This window comes from Macaca thibetana, chromosome 1 (assembly GCF_024542745.1).
Source record: "Macaca thibetana thibetana isolate TM-01 chromosome 1, ASM2454274v1, whole genome shotgun sequence".
Lineage (NCBI taxonomy): Eukaryota > Metazoa > Chordata > Mammalia > Primates > Cercopithecidae > Macaca > Macaca thibetana.
The window spans coordinates 208,958,752-208,984,846 of record NC_065578.1 but is presented as its reverse complement, the minus strand read 5'-3'; the positions used below and the strand labels follow the sequence as shown (position 1 = coordinate 208,984,846).

The 26,095-nt window shown below is 37.2% G+C and overlaps 1 protein-coding gene across 8 annotated transcripts in view; it reads right to left on the bottom strand.

The window, feature by feature from the left end:
* RYR2 (ryanodine receptor 2) overlaps positions 1 to 26,095 on the bottom strand; it is a 795,071-nt gene that overhangs the window by 297,849 nt on the left and 471,127 nt on the right. For all 8 annotated transcript variants that reach the window (XM_050770606.1, XM_050770614.1, XM_050770624.1 and 5 more), the window contains exon 25: positions 6,791 to 6,874. In XM_050770606.1, coding sequence (XP_050626563.1) covers positions 6,791 to 6,874 — 84 coding nt within the window. The remainder of the gene's footprint in view (positions 1 to 6,790; positions 6,875 to 26,095) is intronic.

Sequence of the window (26,095 nt, the reverse complement as noted above, 5' to 3'; positions counted from 1 at the left end):
ATATATCTGGCTCGAGGAATTATCTGTAGAATTATATTTTATGTTCTTAAACTTTAAACGGTATTATACTGTATCACCTTTTTGGTAACATGCTTTTTTGTTTTTGGCTCTCAGTAGTATTTTTGAGATTTGTCCATGAATCTGTCTAGCTATAGTTAATTCATTTTAACTGCTCTATAGTATGCCATCACATGAATCTATAAAAACTGTATTTAGGCCAGGCGCAGTGGCTCAAACCTGTAATCCCAGCAATTCGGGAAGCTGAGGCAGGTGGATCACCTGAGGTCAGGAGTTCAAGACCATCTTGACCAACATGGTGAAATCCTGTCTCTACTAAAAAATACAAAAATTAGCTGGGCATGGTGGCAGACACCTGCACTAGGGAGCCTGAGGCAGGAGAATTGCTTGAACCCGGGAAGCGAAGGTTGCAACGAGCTGAGATCGTGCCACTGCACTCCAGCCTGCGTGACAGAGCAAGACTCCATCTAAAAACAAAACAAAACAAATAAACAAAAAACCAACTGTATAGGGATTGATGAGAATTTGATGGAAATTTACATTGTTTCCAATTCAGTGCTATTACAATCTGATATATTGAACTTGACCGATTATCAAAATCAATATTCAGACAGGATTTTATTTGCTGTATGCTGCAATGAATATTCTTTTCAGGTTGTTTTGCATGCGACAAAAGTATCTCTAAAGTTTATGTCTGGAAAAGAAATGTGTCACCTTCAACTTTATAAGGTTTATAAGATTAGGCTAAATTGATATGCATAGTAGTTGTACTAATTTACATAGTCTTCCATTTTTTCTCACCTGGTGGAGGTGAAATAGCTTTTCATTGTGATTTTAATTTATATTTCCTTGATTATTACTGAAGTTGAGTATCTTTCATAGGCTTATTGGATCTGCAGGGTTTTTTTAATGAATTATGTTCAAATCCTTTGCTCATTTTTCTATTTGGGCATCTTTTATTAATTTTTAGGAGTTCTTGACATTGTTCTGCAAGTCTTAACAGATGCTTTTGATGCACAGATTCTTTCCCTTTAGTAAGTGCATATTTCAGATTAGAGGACATGAAAAACAAACAACATCAAGTGTAGAAACAATTAAAAAGAAAAGCAAAGTTAAGAAATGGTCAAGGGTCCTATTATTGTTAGAAATAACTCTGTAAATTCTTGTAAGTTTTCTATGCAATAATATTAACTGCTATTGATGGCAATTTGGTGTTTTTCCTTTCCAAGCCTCACGATTTTTTTCTTGTCTCATTGCATTGGCCTTACTGAATACATCAAGTAGTAGGGACTTATATTGTCTCATTCCTAAGCCTTAAAGGAAAAATTTGGGGTTTTACCTTATAGATTATTGGTTTCTGTTGGCCTTTGTTAAGTTAAAAGATTCTCTCTGAGTATTGCCTTCTAAGAGTTTATGTGCTTATCAATAAAAAAATCTTATGAATTATTTCTAAATACATTGGGATAATCATATGAATTTTCTTCTTTATTAGCCATGAATTTAATAGACACATTTTCTAATGTTAACCTATCTTTTCACTACTAGAATAAACTCAGCTTGGTCATATTATACTTTGTTAATATACTACTGAGTTGTTTGCTAGTGTATCACTTAGCATTTTTGCATCTATGTTCATAATAACAATGGATTATAATTTCCCTTTTTCATACTGTCTTGATCTGGGCTTTGAAATGAAAATCATATCAGAAAATAAACTGTGAAGTGTTTCTTCCTCTTTATTTGAGATTGTATTTGGTAGAAATCAATACAAAAGTTGTTTGGGATGTGTGGATGTGTGTGTGTGTGTGTGTGTTTGATTCAATTCCTTTAAGAGTTATAACTCTATTCACATTTCCTTTCTTATTGGATCAGTTTTGATATTATTCCACACAACTGTCCATACTTTTACCTTCAGAAAGTTTTAATGTACATTTATTACATTTTTCAAAATATTCCTAAGTTTGCTAACAATTTTGTTTTTCTTTTCCCTTTGTCAATCTTTTCAGAGTCTTTTTCCCCTGATTAGTAGGTTTTTAAAACAGGCTCTTGGCATCATTGGTGTTTATATTTCACCCCACCCCCACCAAATTCATTAGTATTGCTCTTATTATAATTTATTTTCTTTTACTTTCTCCGAGTAATACTTAATATATGCAATTCATATGTTTTAATATGAAATATTTTCCTTTTCCATTATTGTGTTTTAAAATTTCTATGATGGATAAATCCAAGAGATCTATTGTACAGCATGGTTAATATCGTTAATAATGATGTATTATATATTGAACATTGCTAAGAGAGTAGATTTTAAGTGTTCTCACCAAAAAAAAAGAAAAGGAATTATGTGAGGTAATGAATACATTAATTGGCTTGATTTAGCCATTCCACAGCATATACATATTTCAAAATATCATCTGGTATACCATAAATATATGAAATTTGTATCCATCAACCTAAGAAATAAACAAAACCAAAAATATTAAAAAGTTTTTTAAAAATTTGGTTTTGAATCCATTTATAAGAGTATAAAGACATGAAAAAAGGATAGGTTCATTTAGCAAGATCAAGAAATATGGGTTATCTTTTTAAATTAGAAATAAACAAAGGCAGAGTGGTAAATAAGTAAATAATTTTCCAGATGATATGCTTGATCCAAAACCTATTTAGAAGTATATTTTTAAATGTCTAAATGTGTTATGATTTGTTATTTTTGCTGTTATTCTTTGTGATCCAGTGGATGTGATCTTTATGATATCAGTGTCTAATGTTCTAAAGGATATTAAATTTTATAAATGTTTCATACATGCAGCACTCTATATATGTCAAGCTTTTAATTGGTGTGTGTTTATATTTTTATTAATCTTTGTTAATATTTATGTTACATACATAAGTTTCTGAGAGTTGTGTTAGGTCTATCACTATGATTGTATATTTGTCTATTTCTTTTTGAAAATCTACTAGTATTTTTCTTCATTGATTTTTGAAGCTGTTTTACTTGGTGTACACATGAGTAGTTATAGCATGATGCTTGTTTTCTCGATCCTCCATATAGTGACCTTCTTTTCTTAATATTAATGTTGCTTTAAGGGCAATTTTGTTTTATGCAGAAACTGATAAAAGGAAAGTACATCAGTTTCATTTTGAGCAGTATTGCCTAGTGTATCATTCTTATTATTTTCAACTTTTCTATGTGCTAAAGTTCCTGACATGCCTCCTATAGCTGTATACCATAAGTTATCTTTTTGAATCCAATCTGACAATTTCTGTTACACACATGGAGAATTTAATCCATTTACATTTGTTATGAGTAATGGTATATCTGAATTTATATCTGTCATAAAATTTTAATTTAAAAAAATCATTATAAAATAACTATGAAAGTATATGCTTCAAAGCATTATAATAAAATGAACTTCATTAATCCATCACCAAGTTAACAATTAGAACCTTAACTAACAACATTACATCTGTGTGCTCCTCCCCATCTTACATCCCTGCCTAGATTATATACCAAAGATAATTACTATCTAGAATTAGAATTTCATTGATTTTAAAAAGTCAGTCCTTATCAAGTATGTATCTCCAAAATAGGTATTTAGTTTTTATTTTTTAGTTCTACTTGCTTTTGAGCCTGAAAGATGGTGTTACATTGCATCACCTAGTAGAATATGTTTTTTACACCCTTATTGTTTTTTAGGCCCATCTACGTTGTCATTTATAATTCCTTGATTTTATTATTAGATCATAGCCAACTTGACTCATTTTCTTATTGAAGAATATTCCTTCCACCTCCTATAACTCCCCCCTTATCCTTTTGCTATTCCAAATAATGTTGCTATGAATGACAGTTTTCCTGTTTGTTGATGCAAACTGTCTCTAGGGTATATCTCTAGGAGTGGAACTGCTGGGTAGCAAGATGTGCAAATGTTTAATTTTACACAATGATGCCAAATTGCTTGCAAAATGGTTATAAAAAACCCCAACATTTTAGGCTTGTGCTGATCTCCATATATATGTATACCTGCTATTATGAAGGTTTTTGTCAATAGAGAAAGAATAAAATGCTATCTCATGGCAAATTGAGAAATAGTACATAGACTCTCAGCATGTCCAAGTACAGCTTTCTTTTAAGGGTCTCAGTTTTTCCATACCTTTGCAGACTCTCAAATAATTGCTGTGTTGCATTGTGAAAGTAACACAAGGAATATGCATTAATAAATACTCAAGGCAGAGGACATTAGTTCCTCAATGAGACAGACTTATTTTTAAACCCTGTGCCCCATCCATCTATCTATCTTTCTATCATCTAGCTATCAATCTATCATCTATCTATCTTAAAGTTAGAAATTAGAATTGAGACGATTGTCATGGGGACATGCATGAACCCATTTGTTTCAACAGAAAAAGACAACCAGATGTTTTTGACAAAAGATAACTCTGTTTTAGCTGATTGTTTTGACAGTGAAAACTGCTTTTATCAATCAGATTTTATAACAGTTAGATTCTATACATGAAATAAGTTGAATTGTACCCCTGCATACACACACATGCAGACCCACTCGCACACAGCATTTGATACAAACAATTGATTAAATGTAATATGCTGTCAAAGATAATGTGAAATTAACATTTCTACTTTCTTATCCTTCTAAGTAAAAGAGTAACAGGTATAATTACTAGGTTGTTGTTTTTGGTTTTTGGTTTTGTTCTGTTTCAGCCTTAATAATGCCTTTTTTGGATACTTTCCAAAAAACTTGAGAGTGGTTTGGAAAGCATGAGGATAATGAAAATGAGAGGATAATGAACTCTTTTTCAAGTTAGGTAGATTCCAATTTTTGGCTTTCAAGAAACTGAACAAGGGCATAATTCAGCTGTCACCCTGAAAAAATCATTACATATGATTTTTCATAATAAACAATTATGGTTTTTGGTTCACTTAGCCCAATGATCTTTTTAATAACAAAAATTATTTATATGAACGAAGACTGCAACCACTCTGCCAACTTGACTCTATCAATAAATATTATTTCTATGTGAATACATAATATAATTGGATAAATAGCTAAATCCATCTTACTATGAGCTATTTCCAATAAAATCCTATTTTTTATGAATTTTTATTGAAAATAATTTATGTTGTTTTGAGCACCTGTGTACTAAAATAATATAATGATAACTCAGGAGGAAAATTTAACTTAATGACTATGATCACAGAAAATTAAAACAATTAAAAATTCAATATAGATACATATCTTAGTTATAATGTAGGACAGAGTACTCAAAGACTGTCAAGGATAAAATATTGATTAGCATGCTATACAGTAGGAGAAATAATTTGAAAATACAGTTCAAAAAGGAAAATGAAATCATGTAAAATTCTCCATTATCAACATTTTTATGTCATTTTTAAACAGATGATGGCAGATATCTGAACACTGGTCTGCGCTCATAAGATACACTCAAAGTTGATGAAAAAGTGTCATTTTGAAATGTAAATATGCAAAATGTACCATAAAATCACATCTTTTGGAACTATTTAAATTTTCAAAGAAAAATTTTAGAACCTAAAAATGCGCAAGGTAACAATACAGTTTTTATAAACTCATTTATGGAGCACCTGAGTAAAAATGTTCATAGACTGTTGAACTAGAAGACTTGCTTAAATCTGCATTTGCACAGCAAAAACACAATTTCTACTGGATTTTATGTTTTCCTGGGATAACATGAGACCTGAGGTGACTGATAGAGATTACGGGTGGCTACTTTGATTATATCTTGATGTTATTATTTAATACATCTACAGGCTTGCTATTTACAAGTCCTGCACATCAGAAAAGTAGCTTGAATACTTAAGTGTAAATAAATAAGAAAGTAATATGAAACAGCTATCATTTATTGAATATTTCTTTAATACCTAAAACTTCCCTGTTAAGTAGGTATTACTAATGCCCATTGGCAGATGAGAAAGGTGAGGTCTTAACCAGGATCATAGATACAGGTCATAGAACAGCAGGCCAAACCAGTACTACAGCATCTATCTACCTCAATTTTCTCATCTTAAAATGTGGATAATAATGCTGACTTCATAATTAATCCTCGAATATATTTGTATTGTAAAAGTAAATAAAATTATAAAGATTTCTGGGCAGAAAGTAGAAAGCTATATGTAATCATTTAGAAATATGGATACCTCTGTTAACATATAAAAACACACTGGGAAAATAACACAGTTTTTATAACACACTCCCAAATATAATCTGAGCTTTGTTTCATCATTCAGCAATGTGATAGAAACTATTGCTTCACCAGATACTTAATGTAACCCCTAAGGTAATTCAGTTAGTTTAAATTTTGAATCCGATTTTTTTTTTCTGAGATGAAGTCTCACTTTGTTGCCCAGGCTGGAGTGCAGTGGCATGATCTCAACTCACTGCAGCCTCTGCCTCCCAAGTTCAAGTGATTCTCCTGCCTCAGCCTCCTGAGTAGCTGGGATTATAGGCAAGTGCTACCACGCCCAGCTAATTTCTGTATTTTTAATGGAGACAGGGTTTTACCATGTTGGCCACGCTGGTCTTGAACTCCTGACCTCAGGTGATTCGTTTGCTTTGGCCTCCCAAAGTGCTGGGGTTAAGGTGTGAACCACGGGACCCAGCCTTGAATCTGAAGTTTAAAGCTTCAGTAAAAGCAAGGCATCTGTGTGTCCATCAAGAGTTATTTGGTTGCACTAAATCTCTACATAGATTATTTAATATTGCCTAGTCATTCAACTTACTTCTTGGGTAGCTTCATTTTTTTCACCTTGTCTTCAGCATGTTCATCTGATATACCCACATGACATCCTAATGCCAACAAAGTCCTGGAAAACAAAACCGGAGATAAGTGTGATCATTTCTTCTCTATGTCCAGAATAACCCAACACGACAGCAGTAGCAATGAGATGCAAGCTTGAAAGCGCAGCAGAAGTCTTGTTTTTAAGGCAGAAGGAACATTTATTGATTTGCTAATTATTCATTTCTGAGTAAGGGATAAGACACTGCAAACTGAAATGGCACAAAAAGGAATACACTGAAAAGTAAGTCCTCCTCCAGCCTCTTCTAGTTCTGTTTCCTTCCTCTGAAGGCATCAATTGTTACCAATTCTTCGATATCCTGCTGCGGAGTCTATGTACATACTAAAGCAGATATACGTGGTGTGTGTGTGTGTGTGTGTGTGTGTGTGTGTATTATTGTTTTACCTTTTATAGAAATGGGTATACACAGGAGACATTTTGAGACCATTTGTCTTTAGTACCCATGGCACTGAGTGGTTTCTCCTGCCTCAATAGAGTAAGAAATAATGGCATAATATTTTGGAATTACAGAATTTCTAAGGTCTGGCCAGTTCCAGTAAGAATGTGGGAATTATCTACAACCCATAATACTTATCTCTATAATATTATAATAATGTGTGGATAGGTTGATGGTTATGCATATATACATATATGTACATTATATATATGTATTTCCATATAGACAGGTATCTATATGTATAAGCTTAACCATTTAGACAGATGATATATATAAGCTTATACATATGGATATCTATCCATCTATATACACACAAGTATCAGTTAAATGTTGTTATATATGAAAAAATTAAAATAACCCCATGAAATTATCTTTCTAGTGTTAAACTGCAAAACTGTGGGTAGACGAAGAGCTGATTGAAGGTATAAAATAAGCTAAATAAATAATGTGCACGTTGAAATGGGATTGATCAGCAATAGAATAAAAACCAAACTCACAGGAACAAATACAGATTACACTTATTCAAACACTATCCAGAGGACAGGAAAGTTTTTACCAGCACCCTCCATTCCTATATTTATTCATTCAATAAATACCTACTGAGTGCTATCAAGTGCCAGGCCCTATGCTACAGACAAAAAGCAATTATGATAGTATCTTCAGTGCAGTGAGATAATCATAAGGCTATAAAAGTATCAAAGAGGGATGTCCAACCCAGCTCTAAGGGAACTTGAGACTGATCATAATATTAGGATTTATCATAAACTCAGGCAATTAAACCTTTGAGCACATGCCCACCAAGAAATCTTCTGATTATAATGTGTCTTCCAAAGCTGATCTGTAAAAATGGAATATTTTGGGTTATAAGACAGTTATTATCACTGCAAATTAATACCTCAGTATGACATGCCAGGAATGCAGTTAATGTAAGTCCAGACTGAGAGACAAAGTAACATGGTATACTGACATCAAAAGTAGGCCTGAGCCATAGAAAATGTAATTAGTTAATATCATCCTTAAGGGTTTCTGAGAGACAGTGTTTTATGCCATCAATACTATAATCTTCTCATAACTAATTAATTCAGCCTCATAATCTCCTCCCCAATGCAAACTACCTAGAAAAGTATGAATTCAACTCACATGGACAGTGAACTATTATATAGACCATATGTGCATAAATATATAAGTCCATAAATATTTACTAAGTTACCACCATATCTAAGGTGACCTGTAGTACAGTAGTCCTCCCTTATCCATGGCTGATATGTTCCAGGACCCCCAGTGGATGCCTGAAACCACAGATAGTACCAAACCCTATACTTTTTCCTATCCATACATACTATGATACATACTAAAACTTAACATATAAATTAGACATAGTAAGGGATTCAAAACAGTAGCTAATAGAAAATAGAACGATTATAACAATATACTGCTCACAATTTCACAGACACAAGAATTGTTTTTGTAGATCTTAGCAACTTCAGTATACAGTATTTTTCTTCCCTTATTAATTATTAATTATAAATATTATTGAGAATATTCATCTTTTCACTTAAAAGAAGCACTTTATGGCTTCTCTTTGACATATTCAAATTGCCAGCATCTTTAACTTTGTGCTTTGGGGTCATTATTAAGTAAAATAAGGGTTACTTGAACAAAAGCCCTACAGTGTCATGACAATCAATCTGATAACCAAGACTGTTGCTAAGTGACTAACAGGTAGGCAGCCTACACAGCATGGGCCAGGGGGACAAAGGGATGATCTGCATCCTGGGCAGGACAAGGCAGCAGGGCGTGAGACTTCATCACACTGCTCAAAATGGCATGCAATCTAAAACTTAGACATGGCTTATTTCCTAAGTTTTCCATTTGATATTTTCAGGAGTACTACTCTACGTGTTTGTCTTGACACCGTTTACAGTCTGATAGGAGAAAAGATGATGAGTGAAGAATTATAATAAAACCAAGTAGGATTCCAAGTTTTAAAAAGTTACATTTTCAGAAGTATCTTTAAGATATTCCAAGAAAGATCATTAAAAATTTCCATGATGATGATATGTAGGAATAAAGGATAAAGAGATGAGGAGGCAAATACTTCAGGTAGGTGGACAAGACAGACAACCTACAGAAGGAGGAGATCGTGGGCCTGTGTGTGGGGGCGGGCAGAGAAAAGTTGACTGGAGTACTAAGATCTGACCGTGTACTATAGGTTAAGGGTAAAAAGAAATCCTGGGGTAAGTTTGAGGTGTACTATATGCTTCATAAATATTTCTCATTATGTGTGATGGCTAATTTTATGTATCAACTTGGCTGGGGCATCGTGCCAAAATATTTAGTCAAACATTATTCCAGATGTTTCTGTGAAGGCTTTTTTGGATGAGATTAACATTTAAGCTGGTACACTTTAAGTTCACACGGAGCAAAAAAAGAGCCTGAATAGCCAAAGTAATCCTAAGCAAAAAGAACAAATCCAGAGGCAACACATTGCCTGACTAATATATAAGGATATAGTAACTATCACAGCATGGTAATGGTACAAAATTAGACACATAGATCAATGGAAAGGAATACAGAACCCAAAAATAAAGCCACATACCTACAACCAACTGATCTTTGACACAGTTAACAAAAATAAACACTGGAGAAAGGACAACCTTCAATAAATGGTGCTGAAAAAAATGGCTAGCCATATGTGGAAGAACGAAATTGCACCTCTCTCACCATGTACAAAAATTAACTCAAGATGGATTAAAGATGTAAATGTAAGACCTAGAAGAAAACCCAGAAAAAAATCTTCTGGACATTGGCCTAGACAGAGTTTATAATGAAGATCCCAAAAGCAAATGCATCAAAAACAAAAATAGACAAATGGGACTTAATTAAACTAAAAAGCATCTGCACACCAAAATAATATACAGAGTAAATAGACAACCTACAGAATAGGAGAAAATATCTGCAAATTATGCTCCCAACAAAGGACTAACATCCAGAATCCACACAGAACTTAAACAACTCAACAAGAAAAAACAAACAACTGTATTAAAAACTGGCCAAAGGGTCAGGCATGGTAGTTCACGTCTGTAATTCCAGTACTTTGGGAGGCCAAGGCAGGAGGATTGCTTGAGCCCAGGAGTTCAAGGTCAGTCTGGGTAACATAGAGAGACTCCGTCTTGACACATAATTCAAATTTTAACCAGGCATGGTGGCACACATCTGTGGCCCCAGCTACTCTAAAGGCTGAGGCAGAAATTTTGCCTGAGTCTGGGAAATCAAGGCTGCAATGAGCTATGATCACACCACTGCACTCCAGCCTGGGCTACAGAGTGAGACTCTTGTCTCAAAAAAAAAAAAACAAAAAAAACAAAAAAAACAAGACAAAGGACATAAACAGACATTTCTCAAAAGAAGAAATACCAGCAGCCAATAAACATGTTAAAAAATGCTCTGAATGACTAAGCATCAGAAAAATGCAAACTAAAACCACAATGAGATACCATCGCACATCAGTCAGAATGGTTATCATTGAAAAGTCAAAAAATAAAAGATACACTGTTAGTAGGAACATAAATTAGTTCAACTCCTATGGGAAACAGCATGAATATTTCTCCAAAACCTAAAAATAGAGCTACCATTCAGCCCAGTGATCCCACTACTGGGTACCTACCCAAAGGAAAAGAAATCATTCTATTTTTTTTTAATTTTATTTATTTATTTATTTATTTAGAGAGGAATTTTGCTCTTGTCACCCAAGCTGGAGTGCAGTGGTGTGATCTTGGCTCACTGCAACCTCCACCTCCCAGGTTCAAGCGATTCTCCTGCCCCAGCCTCTCAAGTAGCTGGGATTGCAGGTGCCCACCGCCATGCCCAGCTAATTTTTGTATTTTTAGTAGAGATTGGGTTTCACCATGTTGGCCAGGCTGGTCTCGAACTCCTGACCTCAGGTGATTCACCTGCCTTGGCCTCCCACAGTACTGGGATTACAGGTGTGAGCCACCAAGCCCGTCCAAGACATCATTATCAGGTCAGGCATTGAGACTAGCTTGGCCAACATGATGAAACCCCGTTTCTAGTAAAACTACAAAAATTAGCTGGGCATGGTGATGGGCACCTGTAATCCCAGCTACTCAGGAGGCTGTGGCAGGAGAATTGCTTGAACCTGGGAGGTGAGTTTGCAGTGAGCCGAGATCACGCCACTGCACTCCAACCTGGGCGACAGAGCAAGACTCTGTCTCAAAAAAAAAAAAAACCCAAAAAACAACAACAACAAAACAACTGCACTCACATGTTCACCGCAGCACTATTTACAATAGCAAAGTCACGGACTAAGCTTAAGTATCTGTCAACTGTTGACTACAAAAAGAAAATATGGTACATATACACCATGGAAGACTATGCAGCCATGACAATGAATGAAATCATGTCCTTCTTGCAGCAACATGGATAAAGCTGGAGGCCATTATCCTCATGATTTAATAGAAAATTAAATCTTATAAACAGAAAATTACTCTCATTTATAAGTGGGGGCCAAGCAAAGTGGATACACAGAGATATAAAGATGGAAATAATAGATAGTAAGGACTTCAAAGCAGAGAGCAGGAGGGGAGAGAGTAGTGAAAAATTACCTGTCAAGGACAACGTTCACTATTTGGGTAATGGGTTGATTAGAAGCCAAATCCCCACCATTATACCTACGTAACAATATACATAGGCAAATACCAGTGTAACTGTGTACACAGTAATATACCTATATAACAAACATGCACATGTGCCCTCTGATTCTAAAATTAAATTAAATACAAAAACATATTTTTTAAAAAATATGCTGCACTTTAAGTAAATCAGACTACCTTCCAGAAGGGACTGGTCTCATCAGAAAAAAAGACACTGACCTTCCCTGAGCAAAAGGGAATTTTGCCAGCAGCCTGCCAATTCTTTAAGGAATTTCTCTCTGTATATATCAGTGTGTATATATATGTGTGTGTGTGTGTGTGTGTGCACGCCGAGGGAATCACACTTACATGAATGGACTAGGAGCTGCTGAAGGTTATTCTGCAGAATAGCAAAGTTAGAAGTCATCAGGTAGAAAATGCACTTTTTAGAGGCTGATTCTTTTCATTTTTATTAAATTTATAGAGCTGCAGGACTATCAGCACAATCTAGCTTTGCACCATTTCCACCAGACCATGAGGTCCCCCATGCGTGCTGCAGTCATTTCTCACTCTCACCTCCAGACAGCCCCTAAGCTACTTTATGTCTCTATCAATTTGCCTGTTTTGGGCATTTCATAGGAATAGAATTATACAATATGGAGCCTTCTATGTTTGGCTCCTTCCACTTGACATAAAGTTTTTCAGGTTGATCCATGTTGGAGTATGTGGCAGTAGCTTGTTTCCTTTTATTGCTGAATAATATGCCATTGTAATACTGGATCACATTTTATCTGTTCCTTAGTTGATGAACATTTGCACAGTTTCCAGTTTTTGGCTCTTATGAAGAATGCTTTTGTGAACATTTATGTGTAAATCTTTGCAGGGACATAAGCTTTTATCTCTCTTGGGTAGACATATAGGAGTACAATTGCTAGGCTATGGTAAGTTTATGTTTAACTTTTTAAGAAACTTCCCGAACTAGGCGGAGCAAGATGGCCGAATAGGAACAGCTCCAGTCTCCAACTCCCAGCGCGAGCGACACAGAAGACCGGTGATTTCTGCATTTTCAACTGAGGTACTGGGTTCATCTCACTGGGGAGTGCCGGACGATCGGTGCTGGTCAGCTGCTGCAGCCCGACCAGCGAGAGCTGAAGCAGGGCGAGGCATTGCCTCACCTGGGAAGCGCAAGGGGGAAGGGAATCCCTTTTCCTAGCCAGGGGAACTGAGACACACAACACCTGGAAAATCAGGTAACTCCCACCCCAATACTGCGCTTTAAGCAAACAGGCACACCAGGAGATCATATCCCACACCTGGCTGGGAGGGTCCCACACCCATGGAGCCTCCCTCATTGCTAGCACAGCAGTCTGTGATCTACCGGCAAGGCAGCAGCGAGGCTGGGGGAGGGACGCCCGCCATTGCTGAGGCTTAAGTAGGTAAACTAAGCTGCTGGGAAGCTGGAACTGGGTGGAGCTCACAGCAGCTCAAGGAAACCTGCCTGTCTCTGTAGACTCCACCTCTGGGGACAGGGCAATAACAAACACAGCCGAAACCTCTGCAGACGCAAACGACTCTGTCTGACAGCTTTGAAGAGAGCAGTGGATCTCCCAACACGGAGGTTGAGATCTGAGAAGGGACAGACTCCCTGCTCAAGTGGGTCCCTGACCCCTGAGTAGCCTAACTGGGAGACATCCCCCACTAGGGGCAGTCTGACACCCCACACCTCACAGGGTGGAGTACACCCCTGAGAGGAAGCTTCCAAAGCAAGAATCAGACAGGTACACTCGTTGTTCAGAAATATTCTATCTTCTGCTGCCTCTGCTGCTGATACCCAGGCAAACAGGGTCTGGAGTGGACCTCAAGCAATCTCCAACAGACCTACAGCTGAGGGTCCTGACTGTTAGAAGGAAAACTATCAAACAGGAAGGACACCTACACCAAAACCCCATCAGTACATCACCATCATCAAAGACCAGAGTCAGATAAAACCACAAAGATGGGGAAAAAGCAGGGCAGAAAAGCTGGAAATTCAAAAAATAAGAGCGCATCTCCCCCGGCAAAGGAGTGCAGCTCAGCCCCAGCAACGGATCAAAGCTGGACGGAGAATGACTTTGACGAGATGAGAGAAGAAGGCTTCAGTCCATCAAATTTCTCAGAGCTAAAGGAGGAATTACGTACCCAGTGCAAAGAAACTAAAAATCTTGAAAAAAAAGTGGAAGAATTGATGGCTAGAGTAATTAATGCAGAGAAGGTCATAAACGAAATGAAAGAGATGAAAACCATGACACGAGAAATACGTGACAAATGCACAAGCTTCAGTAACCGACTCGATCAACTGGAAGAAAGAGTATCTGCGATTGAGGATCAAATGAATGAAATGAAGCGAGAAGAGAAACCAAAAGAAAAAAGAAGAAAAAGAAATGAACAAAGCCTGCAAGAAGTATGGGATTATGTAAAAAGACCAAATCTACGTCTGATTGGGGTGCCTGAAAGTGAGGGGGAAAATGGAACCAAGTTGGAAAACACTCTTCAGGATATCATCCAGGAGAACTTCCCCAACCTAGTAGGGCAGGCCAACATTCAAATCCAGGAAATACAGAGAACGCCACAAAGATACTCCTCGAGAAGAGCAACTCCAAGACACATAATTGCCAGATTCACCAAAGTTGAAATGAAGGAAAAAATCTTAAGGGCAGCCAGAGAGAAAGGTCGGGTTACCCACAAAGGGAAGCCCATCAGACTAACAGCAGATCTCTCGGCAGAAACTCTCCAAGCCAGAAGAGAGTGGGGGCCAATATTCAACATTCCTAAAGAAAAGAATTTTAAACCCAGAATTTCATATCCAGCCAAACTAAGTTTCATAAGTGAAGGGGAAATAAAATCCTTTACAGATAAGCAAATGCTTAGAGATTTTGTCACCACTAGGCCTGCCTTACAAGAGACCCTGAAGGAAGCACTAAACATGGAAAGGAACAACCGGTACCAGCCATTGCAAAAACATGCCAAAATGTAAAGACCATTGAGGCTAGGAAGAAACTGCATCAACTAACGAGCAAAATAACCAGTTAATATCATAATGGCAGGATCAAGTTCACACATAACAATCTTAACCTTAAATGTAAATGGACTAAATGCTCCGAGACTCCGTCTCAAAAAAAAAAAAAAAAAGACACAGACTGGCAAACTGGATAAAGAGTCAAGACCCATCAGTCTGCTGTATTCAGGAGACCCATCTCACACGCAGAGACATACATAGGCTCAAAATAAAGGGATGGAGGAAGATTTACCAAGCAAATGGAGAACTAAAAAAAGCGGGGGTTGCAATACTAGTCTCTGATAAAACAGACTTTAAACCATCAAAGATCAAAAGAGACAAAGAAGGCCATTACATAATGGTAAAGGGATCAATTCAACAGGAAGAGCTAACTATCCTAAATATATATGCACCCAATACAGGAGCACCCAGATTCATAAAGCAAGTCCTTAGAGACTTACAAAGAGACTTAGACTCCCATACAATAATAATGGGAGACTTCAACACTCCACTGTCAACATTAGACAGATCAACGAGACAGAAAGTTAACAAGGATATCCAGGAATTGAACTCATCTCTGCAGCAAGCAGACCTAATAGACATCTATAGAACTCTCCACCCCAAATCAACAGAATATACATTCTTCTCAGCACCACATCGTACTTACTCCAAAATCGACCACGTAATTGGAAGTAAAGCACTCCTCAGCAAATGTACAAGAACAGAAATTATAACAAACTGTCTCTCAGACCACAGTGCAATCAAACTAGAACTCAGGACTAAGAAACTCAATCAAAACCGCTCAACTACATGGAAACTGAACAACCTGCTCCTGAATGACTACTGGGTACATAACGAAATGAAGGCAGAAATAAAGATGTTCTTTGAAACCAATGAGAACAAAGATACAACATACCAGAATCTCTGGGACACATTTAAAGCAGTGTGTAGAGGGAAATTTATAGCACTAAATGCCCACAAGAGAAAGCAGGAAAGATCTAAAATTGACACTCTAACATCACAATTAAAAGAACTAGAGAAGCAAGAGCAAACACATTCGAAAGCTAGCAGAAGGCTAGAAATAACTAAGATCAGAGCAGAACTGAAGGAGATAGAGACACAAAAAACTCTCCAAAAAAATCAATGAATCCAGGAGTTGGTTTTTTGAAAAGATCAACAAAATTGACAGACCACTAGTAAGACTAATAAAGAAGAAAAGAGAGAAGAATCAAATCGACGCAATTAAAAATGATAAAGGGGATATCACCACCGACCCCACAGAAATACAAACTACCATCAGAGAATACTATAAACACCTCTACGCAAATAAACTGGAAAATCTAGAAGAAATGGATAATTTCCTGGACACTTTCACTCTTCCAAGACTAAACCAGGAAGAAGTTGAATCCCTGAATAGACCAACAGCAGGCTCTGAAATTGAGGCAATAATTAATAGCCTACCAACCAAAAAAAGTCCAGGACCAGATGGATTCACAGCTGAATTCTACCAGAGGTACAAGGAGGAGTTGGTACCATTCCTTCTGAAACTATTCCAATCAATAGAAAAAGAGGGAATCCTCCCTAACTCATTTTATGAGGCCAACATCATCCTGATACCAAAGCCTGGCAGAGACACAACAAAAAAAGAGAATTTTAGACCAATATCCCTGATGAACATCGATGCAAAAATCCTCAATAAAATACTGGCAAACCGGATTCAGCAACACATCAAAAAGCTTATCCACCATGATCAAGTGGGCTTCATCCCTGGGATGCAAGGCTGGTTCAACATTCGCAAATCAATAAACATAATCCAGCATATAAACAGAACCAAAGACAAGAACCACATGATTATCTCAATAGATGCAGAAAAGGCTTTTGACAAAATTCAACAGCCCTTCATGCTAAAAACGCTCAATAAATTCGGTATTGATGGAACGTACCTCAAAATAATAACAGCTATTTATGACAAACCCACAGCCAATATCATACTGAATGGGCAAAAACTGGAAAAATTCCCTTTGAAAACTGGCACAAGACAGGGATGCCCTCTCTCACCACTCCTATTCAACATAGTGTTGGAAGTTCTGGCTAGGGCAATCAGGCAAAAGAAAGAAATAAAGCGTATTCAAATAGGAAGAGAGGAAGTCAAATTGTCCCTGTTTGCAGATGACATGATTGTATATTTAGAAAACCCCATTGTCTCAGCCCAAAATCTCCTTAAGCTGATAAGCAACTTCAGCAAAGTCTCAGGATACAAAATTAATGTGCAAAAATCACAAGCATTCTTATACACCAGTAACAGACAAACAGAGAGCCAAATCAGGAATGAACTTCCATTCACAATTGCTTCAAAGAGAATCAAATACCTAGGAATCCAACTTACAAGGGATGTAAAGGACCTCTTCAAGGAGAACTACAAACCACTGCTCAGTGAAATAAAAGAGGACACAAACAAATGGAAGAACATACCATGCTCATGGATAGGAAGAATCAATATCGTGAAAATGGCCATACTGCCCAAGGTAATTTATAGATTCAATGCCATCCCCATCAAGCTACCAATGAGTTTCTTCACAGAATTGGAAAAAACTGCTTTAAAGTTCATATGGAACCAAAAAAGAGCCCGCATCTCCAAGACAATCCTAAGTCAAAAGAACAAAGCTAGAGGCATCACGCTACCTGACTTCAAACTATACTACAAGGCTACAGTAACCAAAACAGCATGGTACTGGTACCAAAACAGAGATATAGACCAATGGAACAGAACAGAGTCCTCAGAAATAATACCACACATCTACAGCCATCTGATCTTTGACAAACCTGAGAGAAACAAGAAATGGGGAAAGGATTCCCTATTTAATAAATGGTGCTGGGAAAATTGGCTAGCCATAAGTAGAAAGCTGAAACTGGATCCTTTCCTTACTCCTTATACGAAAATTAATTCAAGATGGATTAGAGACTTAAATGTTAGACCTAATACCATAAAAATCCTAGAGGAAAACCTAGGTAGTACCATTCAGGACATAGGCATGGGCAAAGACTTCATGTCTAAAACACCAAAAGCAATGGCAGCAAAAGCCAAAATTGACAAATGGGATCTCATTAAATTAAAGAGCTTCTGCACAGCAAAAGAAACTACCATCAGAGTGAACAGGCAACCTACAGAATGGGAGAAAATTTTTGCAATCTACTCATCTGACAAAGGGCTAATATCCAGACCCTACAAAGAACTCAAACAAATTTACAAGAAAAAAACAAACAACCCCATCAAAAAGTGGGCAAAGGATATGAACAGACATTTCTCAAAAGAAGACATTCATACAGCCAACAGACACATGAAAAAATGCTCATCATCACTGGCCATCAGAGAAATGCAAATCAAAACCACAATGAGATACCATCTCACACCAGTTAGAATGGCGATCATTAAAAAGTCAGGAAACAAGAGGTGCTGGAGAGGATGTGGAGAAATAGGAACACTTTTACACTGTTGGTGGGATTGTAAACTAGTTCAACCATTATGGAAAACAGTATGGCGATTCCTCAAGGATCTAGAACTAGATGTACCATATGACCCAGCCATCCCAATACTGGGTATATACCCAAAGGATTATAAATTATGCTGCTATAAAGACACATGCACACGTATGTTTATTGCAGCACTATTCACAATAGCAAAGACTTGGAATCAACCCAAATGTCCATCAGTGACAGACTGGATTAAGAAAATGTGGCACATATACACCATGGAATACTATGCAGCCATCAAAAAGGATGAGTTTGCGTCCTTTGTAGGGACATGGATGCAGCTGGAAACCATCATTCTTAGCAAACTATCACAAGAACAGAAAACCAAACACCGCATGTTCTCACTCATAGGTGGGAACTGAACAATGAGATCACTTGGACTCAGGAAGGGGAACATCACACACAGGGGCCTATCATGGGGAGGGGGGAGGGGGGAGGGATTGCACTGGGAGTTATACCTGATGTAAATGATGAGTTGATGGGTGCAGCACACCAACATGGCACAAGTATACATATGTAACAAACCTGCACGTTATGCACATGTACCCTACAACTTAAAGTACAATAATAATAAATAAATTTAAAAAAAAAAAAAAAAAAAAGAAACTTCCCAACTATTTTCCTTATGTGTAAATCTTTGCAGGGACATAAGCTTTTATTTCTCTTGGGTAGACATATAGGAGTACAATTGCTAGGCTATGGTAAGTTTATGTTTAACTTTTTAAGAAACTTCCCAACTATTTTCCAAAGTGGTGGCACCATTTTATGTTGCCAGCAGTAATACATGTGGGTTTCGGTTTTCCTATAGCTTCACCAACACTTGGTATGTCTGTCTAAAAATTATAGCCATTTTATTGTGTGTGAGGTAGTATCTTATTATGGTTTTAATTTGTATTTTTCTGACTGATAATGGGTAACATCCTTGATTGCACTTTACTAGCCATCTGTGTATCTTCTTTGGTATAATATTTTGCCAATATTTGCCTTTTGTTTTTTTTTTGAGACGGAGTCTTGCTCTGCCACCCAGGCAGGAGGGCAGTGGCGATCTCGGCTCACGGCAACCTCTTTCTCCCAGGTTCAAGCAATTCTCCTGCCTCAGCCTCCCGAGCAGCTGGGATTACAGGCGCCTGCCACCACGTGAGGCTACTTTTTTGTATTTTTAGTAGAGATGGAGTTTCACCACGTTGGCCAGGCTGGTTTCGAACTGCAGACCTCAAGTGATCCACCCAACTCGGCCTCCCAAAGCGCTGGGATTATAGGTGTGAGTCACCACGCCCAGCTGTTTTGCCAATTTTTAAATCAGGTTTTGTGTATTCTTATTATTGAGTTATAAGACGTCTATATATATTCTGGATACAAGTCCTTTGTTAGGATTGGTATAAGTTACTACAAATCCTATTAATAGAATTGTGCATGATTCACAGACATTCTCTCCCAGCTGGTGGCCTGTCTCTTCATTTTCTTAATGACTTCTTTTGAAGTACAGAACATTTTACTTTTAATTAACTGCAATGGATGGACTGTTTTCTTCAATAGATCATGTTTTGGATATTATATCTAAGTACTCAGTGCCTAATCGGAGGAGGTTTTAAAATCGGAGCAATGGATTATATTTAAAATATATTTATTAACACCACAACCATATCAAGTTCTTTGTTTGAATGAAAAGTGTTTGGTTTCTGTATCATCTTTATTTAACCACTTTATTTGATGATTTAACATTGTTTAACTCTTTTTTTTTTAAGTCTGGTGAGAGAAAGAGCACACTACAGGTTGGAACTGCAAAGCTGATAGAAAGGCTAGAAAAGCACAAAATAAGGGAAGCAAGAAAGGATTAGTTCGGAGTGGGTTCTTGGCCTTACATGCATTCAGCAAATATTTACTACTAGATTAAGCAGCAGCGATCGGTAATGTAGCATTTTAGTACTTAAACTACATAGCTGCAGAAAAGTAAACAGACTGTTAGAAAGCAAATGTGAGGCACCCTAGATAAGCATTTGGTAGGTAAAAACTCAGCTACTGATTGAGCTTTATCATTTATTTATTAATCCATTCATTTGATGAATATTTACTGAGCTCTATATAAAATTTGAAAGATGGTAACGAACACCAAGTGAGATGCCTGCTCTCATGAAACATATGGTCTGGTGGAGTACAGAGGCAACCATGTAATTCCCACAAACAGGGAAGGCTTCCATACTGGGAGTACAGAAAGGATGAGTACCTATAGAAGTAAAATTGTTGAGTCAAGGAACTCAGACATGTTCGAAAGAAGTGAACCTGACCTTAGATCTGGCAGGCTTGTCCAAACCACGGCCTGCGGGCTACATGTGGCCTAGGACAGTTCTTTGAATGGGCCCAATACAAATTCATAAACTTTCTTAAAATATTATGAGACTTTTTTGTGTGATTTTTAAAATTTAGCTCATCAGCTATTGTTAGTATTACAGTGTATTTTATGTGTGGCCCCAGACAATTCTTCATCTGCTATGGCCCAGGGAAGCCAGAAGATTGGACAGCCCTGATCCAAAGGATGAGAGCCAGGCACAGAAAGGAGCATTCCAAGAAGAGGACGTGTGGAAGATCTTGTGGTGGAAGGGAATGCGCAGACAGGCAAGCAACAAAAAGGTCAGTGTGACTGCAAGCAAGAGAAAAAGGGCAGCCTCACTAATAATGAGGCTGGTGAGAGGGGAGGCCACATATTTTGGGATACTTTGGCAAATTAAAGCACCATATTCAACTTAAAAGCCATTAAGGGATTTTTTTTTATTTTTTTATTTTTATTTTTATTTTTATTTTTTTTTAGATGGAGTCTCGCTCTGCCACCCAGGGTGGAGTGCAGTGCCATGATCTCGGCTCACTGCAACCTCTGCCTCCTGGGTTCAAGCAATTATCCTGCCTCAGCCTCCCAAGCAGCTGGAATTACAGGCACTTGCCACAATGCATGGCTAATTTTTGTAATTTTAGTAGAGACAGGGCTTCACCATGTTAGCTAGGCTGGTCTTGAACTCCTGACCTCAGATGATCCACCTGCCTCGGCCTCCCAAAGTGCTGAGATTACAGGCTCACCTGACCCACCGTGCCCAGCCCCATTAAGGGATTTTAAATAGAAAGATTGACATGGTCACCTAAATGTTTGAAAAGAACACAATGGCTACAAAGTACAGAATAGATAGAGGTGCTATTGCATTCTGTTTGCTAGTATTTTTGTTGAGGATTGCTGTGTCTATGTTATTCAGGGATATTGGTCTATAGTTTTCTTTTTTGTTGTATGCTTGTCTGGTTTTGGGTGATACTGGCTTCATAGAGCAGTTAGGGAGAATTTCCTCCTCCTTGATTTTGTTGAAACAGTTTCAGGAGGATTAGTATTAGTTCTATGTATGTTAGGTACAATTCATCTGTAAATCCATCTGATCCTGGGCTTTTAATTGCTGGGACACTTTTCATTACTGACTCAATCTTTTTTATTCTTCTTTTTTGGAGAGAGTCTCACTCTGTTGCCTAGGCTAGAGTGCAGTGGTACAATCCCAGCTCATCACAACCTCTGTCTCTCAGGTTAAAGCAATTCTCCTGCCTCAGTCTCCCAAGCAGCTGGGATTACTGGCGTGCACCACCATACCCGGCTAATTTTTGTATTTTTAATAAAGTCGGGGTTTCACCATGTTGGCCAGGCTGGTCTGGAACTTCTGACCTCAAGTGATCCACCCACCTCGGCCTCCCAAAGTGCCAGGATTACAGGCGTGAGCCACCGCACCTGGCCACTGATTCAATCTTGCTACTCGTTATTGCTCTGTTCAGGTTTTCAATTTCTTCCTGGTTCAGTCTTGGGAGGAAGGCTGTGTGTTTTTAGGAATTAAGTGGGTTTTATATCAGGAACACAAGCATGGTTCAACATCTGTAAATCAATAAATGTGGTATGTCGCATAAACAGAACCAACAACAAATACTATATGAGCATCTCAACAGACGCAGAAAAAGCATTTGATAAAATTCAGCATCATTTCATAATAAGAACTCTCAATAAACAAGGGATAGAAGGAACATACCGCAAAATACCAAAGGCCATATACGACAGTCCCACAGGTAACATTATGCTGAATGGGGAAAGTTAAAAACTTTTCCTCTAAGAACTGGAACAAAACAAGGATATTTTCTCTCACCACTACTATTCATTACAGTGCTGGAAGACCTAGCCAGGGCAGTCAGGCAGTGGAAAGAAATAAACGGCATCTAAACTGGAAAAACTGAAGTCTAATTATCCTTGTTTGCTGACAATTTGATCTTATGTCAAGAAAAACCTAAGGACGCCACAAAAAACTCTTATTTGATACATGAATTCAGTAAAGTTGCAGTATGTAAACTCAATGTACAAAAATTGGCAGCACATCTATAGACCAGTAACAATCTAACTAAGAAACAAATCGAGGCAATCCTATTTACAATATCCACATAAAAATTAAAATACTTAATTGAAATACCTAAAATACCTAATTAAAATATATTTAACCAAGGAGGCGAAAGATCTGTACAAGAGAAACTACAAAACAATGATGAAAGAAATTATAGGTGATGCAAACAAACAGAAAAACAGCCCATGATCAAGAATCTGAAGAATTAGTGTTAAAATGACGATACTGCCCAAAGCAATCCATAAATTCAATGCAGCTCATATCAAAATACCAATGTCATTTTTCACAGAATTAGGGAAAAACAATCCTAAAATTCAAATGGAACAAAAAAGAGCCCAAATAGCCAAAGAAATTCTGAGGGGGACAAAAAGGAGGCATCATATTACCTGACTTAAAATTTTATTATAAGCCTATAGTAACCAACACAGCATGGTACTGGTATAAAAACAGACAAATAGATCAATGGAACAGAATAGAGAACCCAGAAATAAAGCTACATATTTACAGCCATATTTGTTGGCGTTCACAAAGCCAACAAGAGCACACATTGGAGAAAGGATACACTCTTCAATAAATGTTGCTGGGAAAACTGGATGGCCACATGCAGAAGAGTAAAACTGGTCCCCTATCTCTCACCACGTACAAAAATCAACTCAAGATGAGTTAAGACTTAAACAAAAGACTCAAAATTATAAAAATACTAGAAGAAAATCTAGGGAAAACTCTTCTGAACATTGGTCTAGGCAAATAATTTATGACTAAGACCTCAAAAACCCAGGTAACAATAACAAAAATAGACAAACAAGACCTATTTAAACTAATAAGCTTCTGCACAGTGAGAGAAAGAATCAACAGAGTGAAGACACAACCTGCAGAATGCAAGAAAAAATTTGCAAACAATTCATCTGACATCAAACTACTCATTCATCCAGAATATGTAAGAAACAAACAATTCAACAACAAGAAAAGCATCAAATAGTCTCATTAAAAAGTGGGCAAAGGACATGAATAGACATTTTTCAAATGAAGACATATAAATGGCTAACAGGTATATGAGAAAATGTTGAACATCACTAATCATCAGAGAAACGCAAACTAAAACCAAGATGAGATATCGTCCTACACCAGTCAGAATGGCTATTATTAAAAATGCAAACAACAAACAAACAAAAAACAGACATAGCGAGGATGCAGAGAAAAGGGAACTCTTATGCACTGTTGGTGGGAATGTAAATTAGTACAGCCTCTATGAAAAAATAGTACAGAAACTTATCAAGGAGCTAAAAATAAAACTACCATTTGATCCAGCTATCCTACTATTGGATATCTACCCAAAGGAAAAGAAATCGATATATCAAAAAGACACCTGCACTTGTATGTTTATTGCCGCACTATTCACATCAGTAAAGAAACGGAAGGAACCTAAGTGTACATCAATGGATGAATGGATAAAGAAAATGTGGCATAAATACGTAATGGACTATTATTCAGCAGTAAAGAAAAATGAAATCATGTATTTCGTAGCAACATGATTAGAATTGGGGTTATTATTTTAACTGAAATAAGCTAGACCCAGAAAGACAAATACCCACGTTCTCATTCATAAGTGGATGTTAAAAAAAAATCTGTACACATGAACATAGAGTGGAATGACAGTGAATGGAGACTTGGAAGAGTGAGGGGATTGGAAGGGAGTAGATGATGAGAAATTACTTAATGGGCGCAATATACATTAACTGGGTGATGGATACCCTCAAAGTCCTGACTTTTGTTACTTTATGCATGTAACAAAATTGCACATGTAGCCTGTAAATTTGTACAATGTTTAAAAAGGCAAAAAAAAAAAAAAAGGATAGAAAAGAGAGCATCTAGGGTGTATTTCAATTGGATCTGTTGGAAGGATATTATAATTTCACATGAGAAATAATGGTAGCTTAGACTAGGTTACTATAGGGTGGCAATCATGTTGGAGTTGATGATGTGGTGATAGTAACATTAGTAATGGAAGAAAATAAAGAAGTCGATGGATTAAAAGATCAATAGAAAGCCATGGGTGAAGGGAAGGGATATGTCCAGGATGACTCCCAGATATCCGAGTTGTGTTCTGGGGGACACTTAACACAACAAGGGAAGGAAACTGAAAGAAGCCTGAGATTTGAAAGTATAAAAAAGTCACAAAGTTTGAGGTACATTTGCAATATCTAAGCAAGTTGGCATCTGAGAATGTTATGTGCTGGATACCTTTTTAGGATGAGGCACATGATTGTGAATTTTAAAAAAAAAATCATGCTATGGACTTCAGGTGATAATGTGTCAATGTAGGTTCATCAATTGTTATAAATGTACCATTCTGTTAAGGGCAGCTGCCTGTGGAAACAGGGGGCATATGAAAAGTCTCTGTATCTTCCCTTTAACTTTGCTGAGATCCTAAAACTGCTCTAAAAAATAAAGTTTTTTTGTTTGTTTGTTTTTAATTATAGTTCCTGACTTCATGGAGCTTACACTCTAGAACAAGCTTTTCCAGTCCACAGCCCAGGATGGCTTTGAATGTGGCCCAACAGAAATTCATAAACTTTCCTAAAACATTATGAGATGTTTTTGTGATTTTTGTTTTAGTTCATCAGCTATCATTAGTGTTAGTGTATTTTGTGTGTGGCCCAACATAATTCTTCTTCCAATGTGGCCCAGGGAAGTCAAAAAATTGGATACCACTGGTCTAGAAGGGAAGACAAGTATTAAATAACCTCAGAAAGTGGTATTACAAATTGTGGTGAGAGTTATAAAAACACTATCAGGTGTTATAAAGGAAGTGAAGGAAGTGGTGAGGAAATTCTTATCAGGGAAGTGATATTTAGATGAAGACCTGAGGGATGAGTAGCAAGGAGCTCCTTTAAGGATGAAATGAAGAATTTTCCAGGCAAAGGGAACAGAATAGGTGAGGCAGGAAAAAGTTTAACTCATTACCAGGAAGAGACCATGAGGGCTGGAACATAAGGAACAAGGCAAAGTCAAAGATTGGTGCAAGGCATGATGACAAACAGGAGGTGTCAAATTGTCTGGGTCCCGCACACACTTGTGAAGACATCAGACTCCATTCAAGTTCCATGGGAAGCCACTGTGCAGTTTTAAGCAACATACGAATGAATGCATGTGTATATATGAACT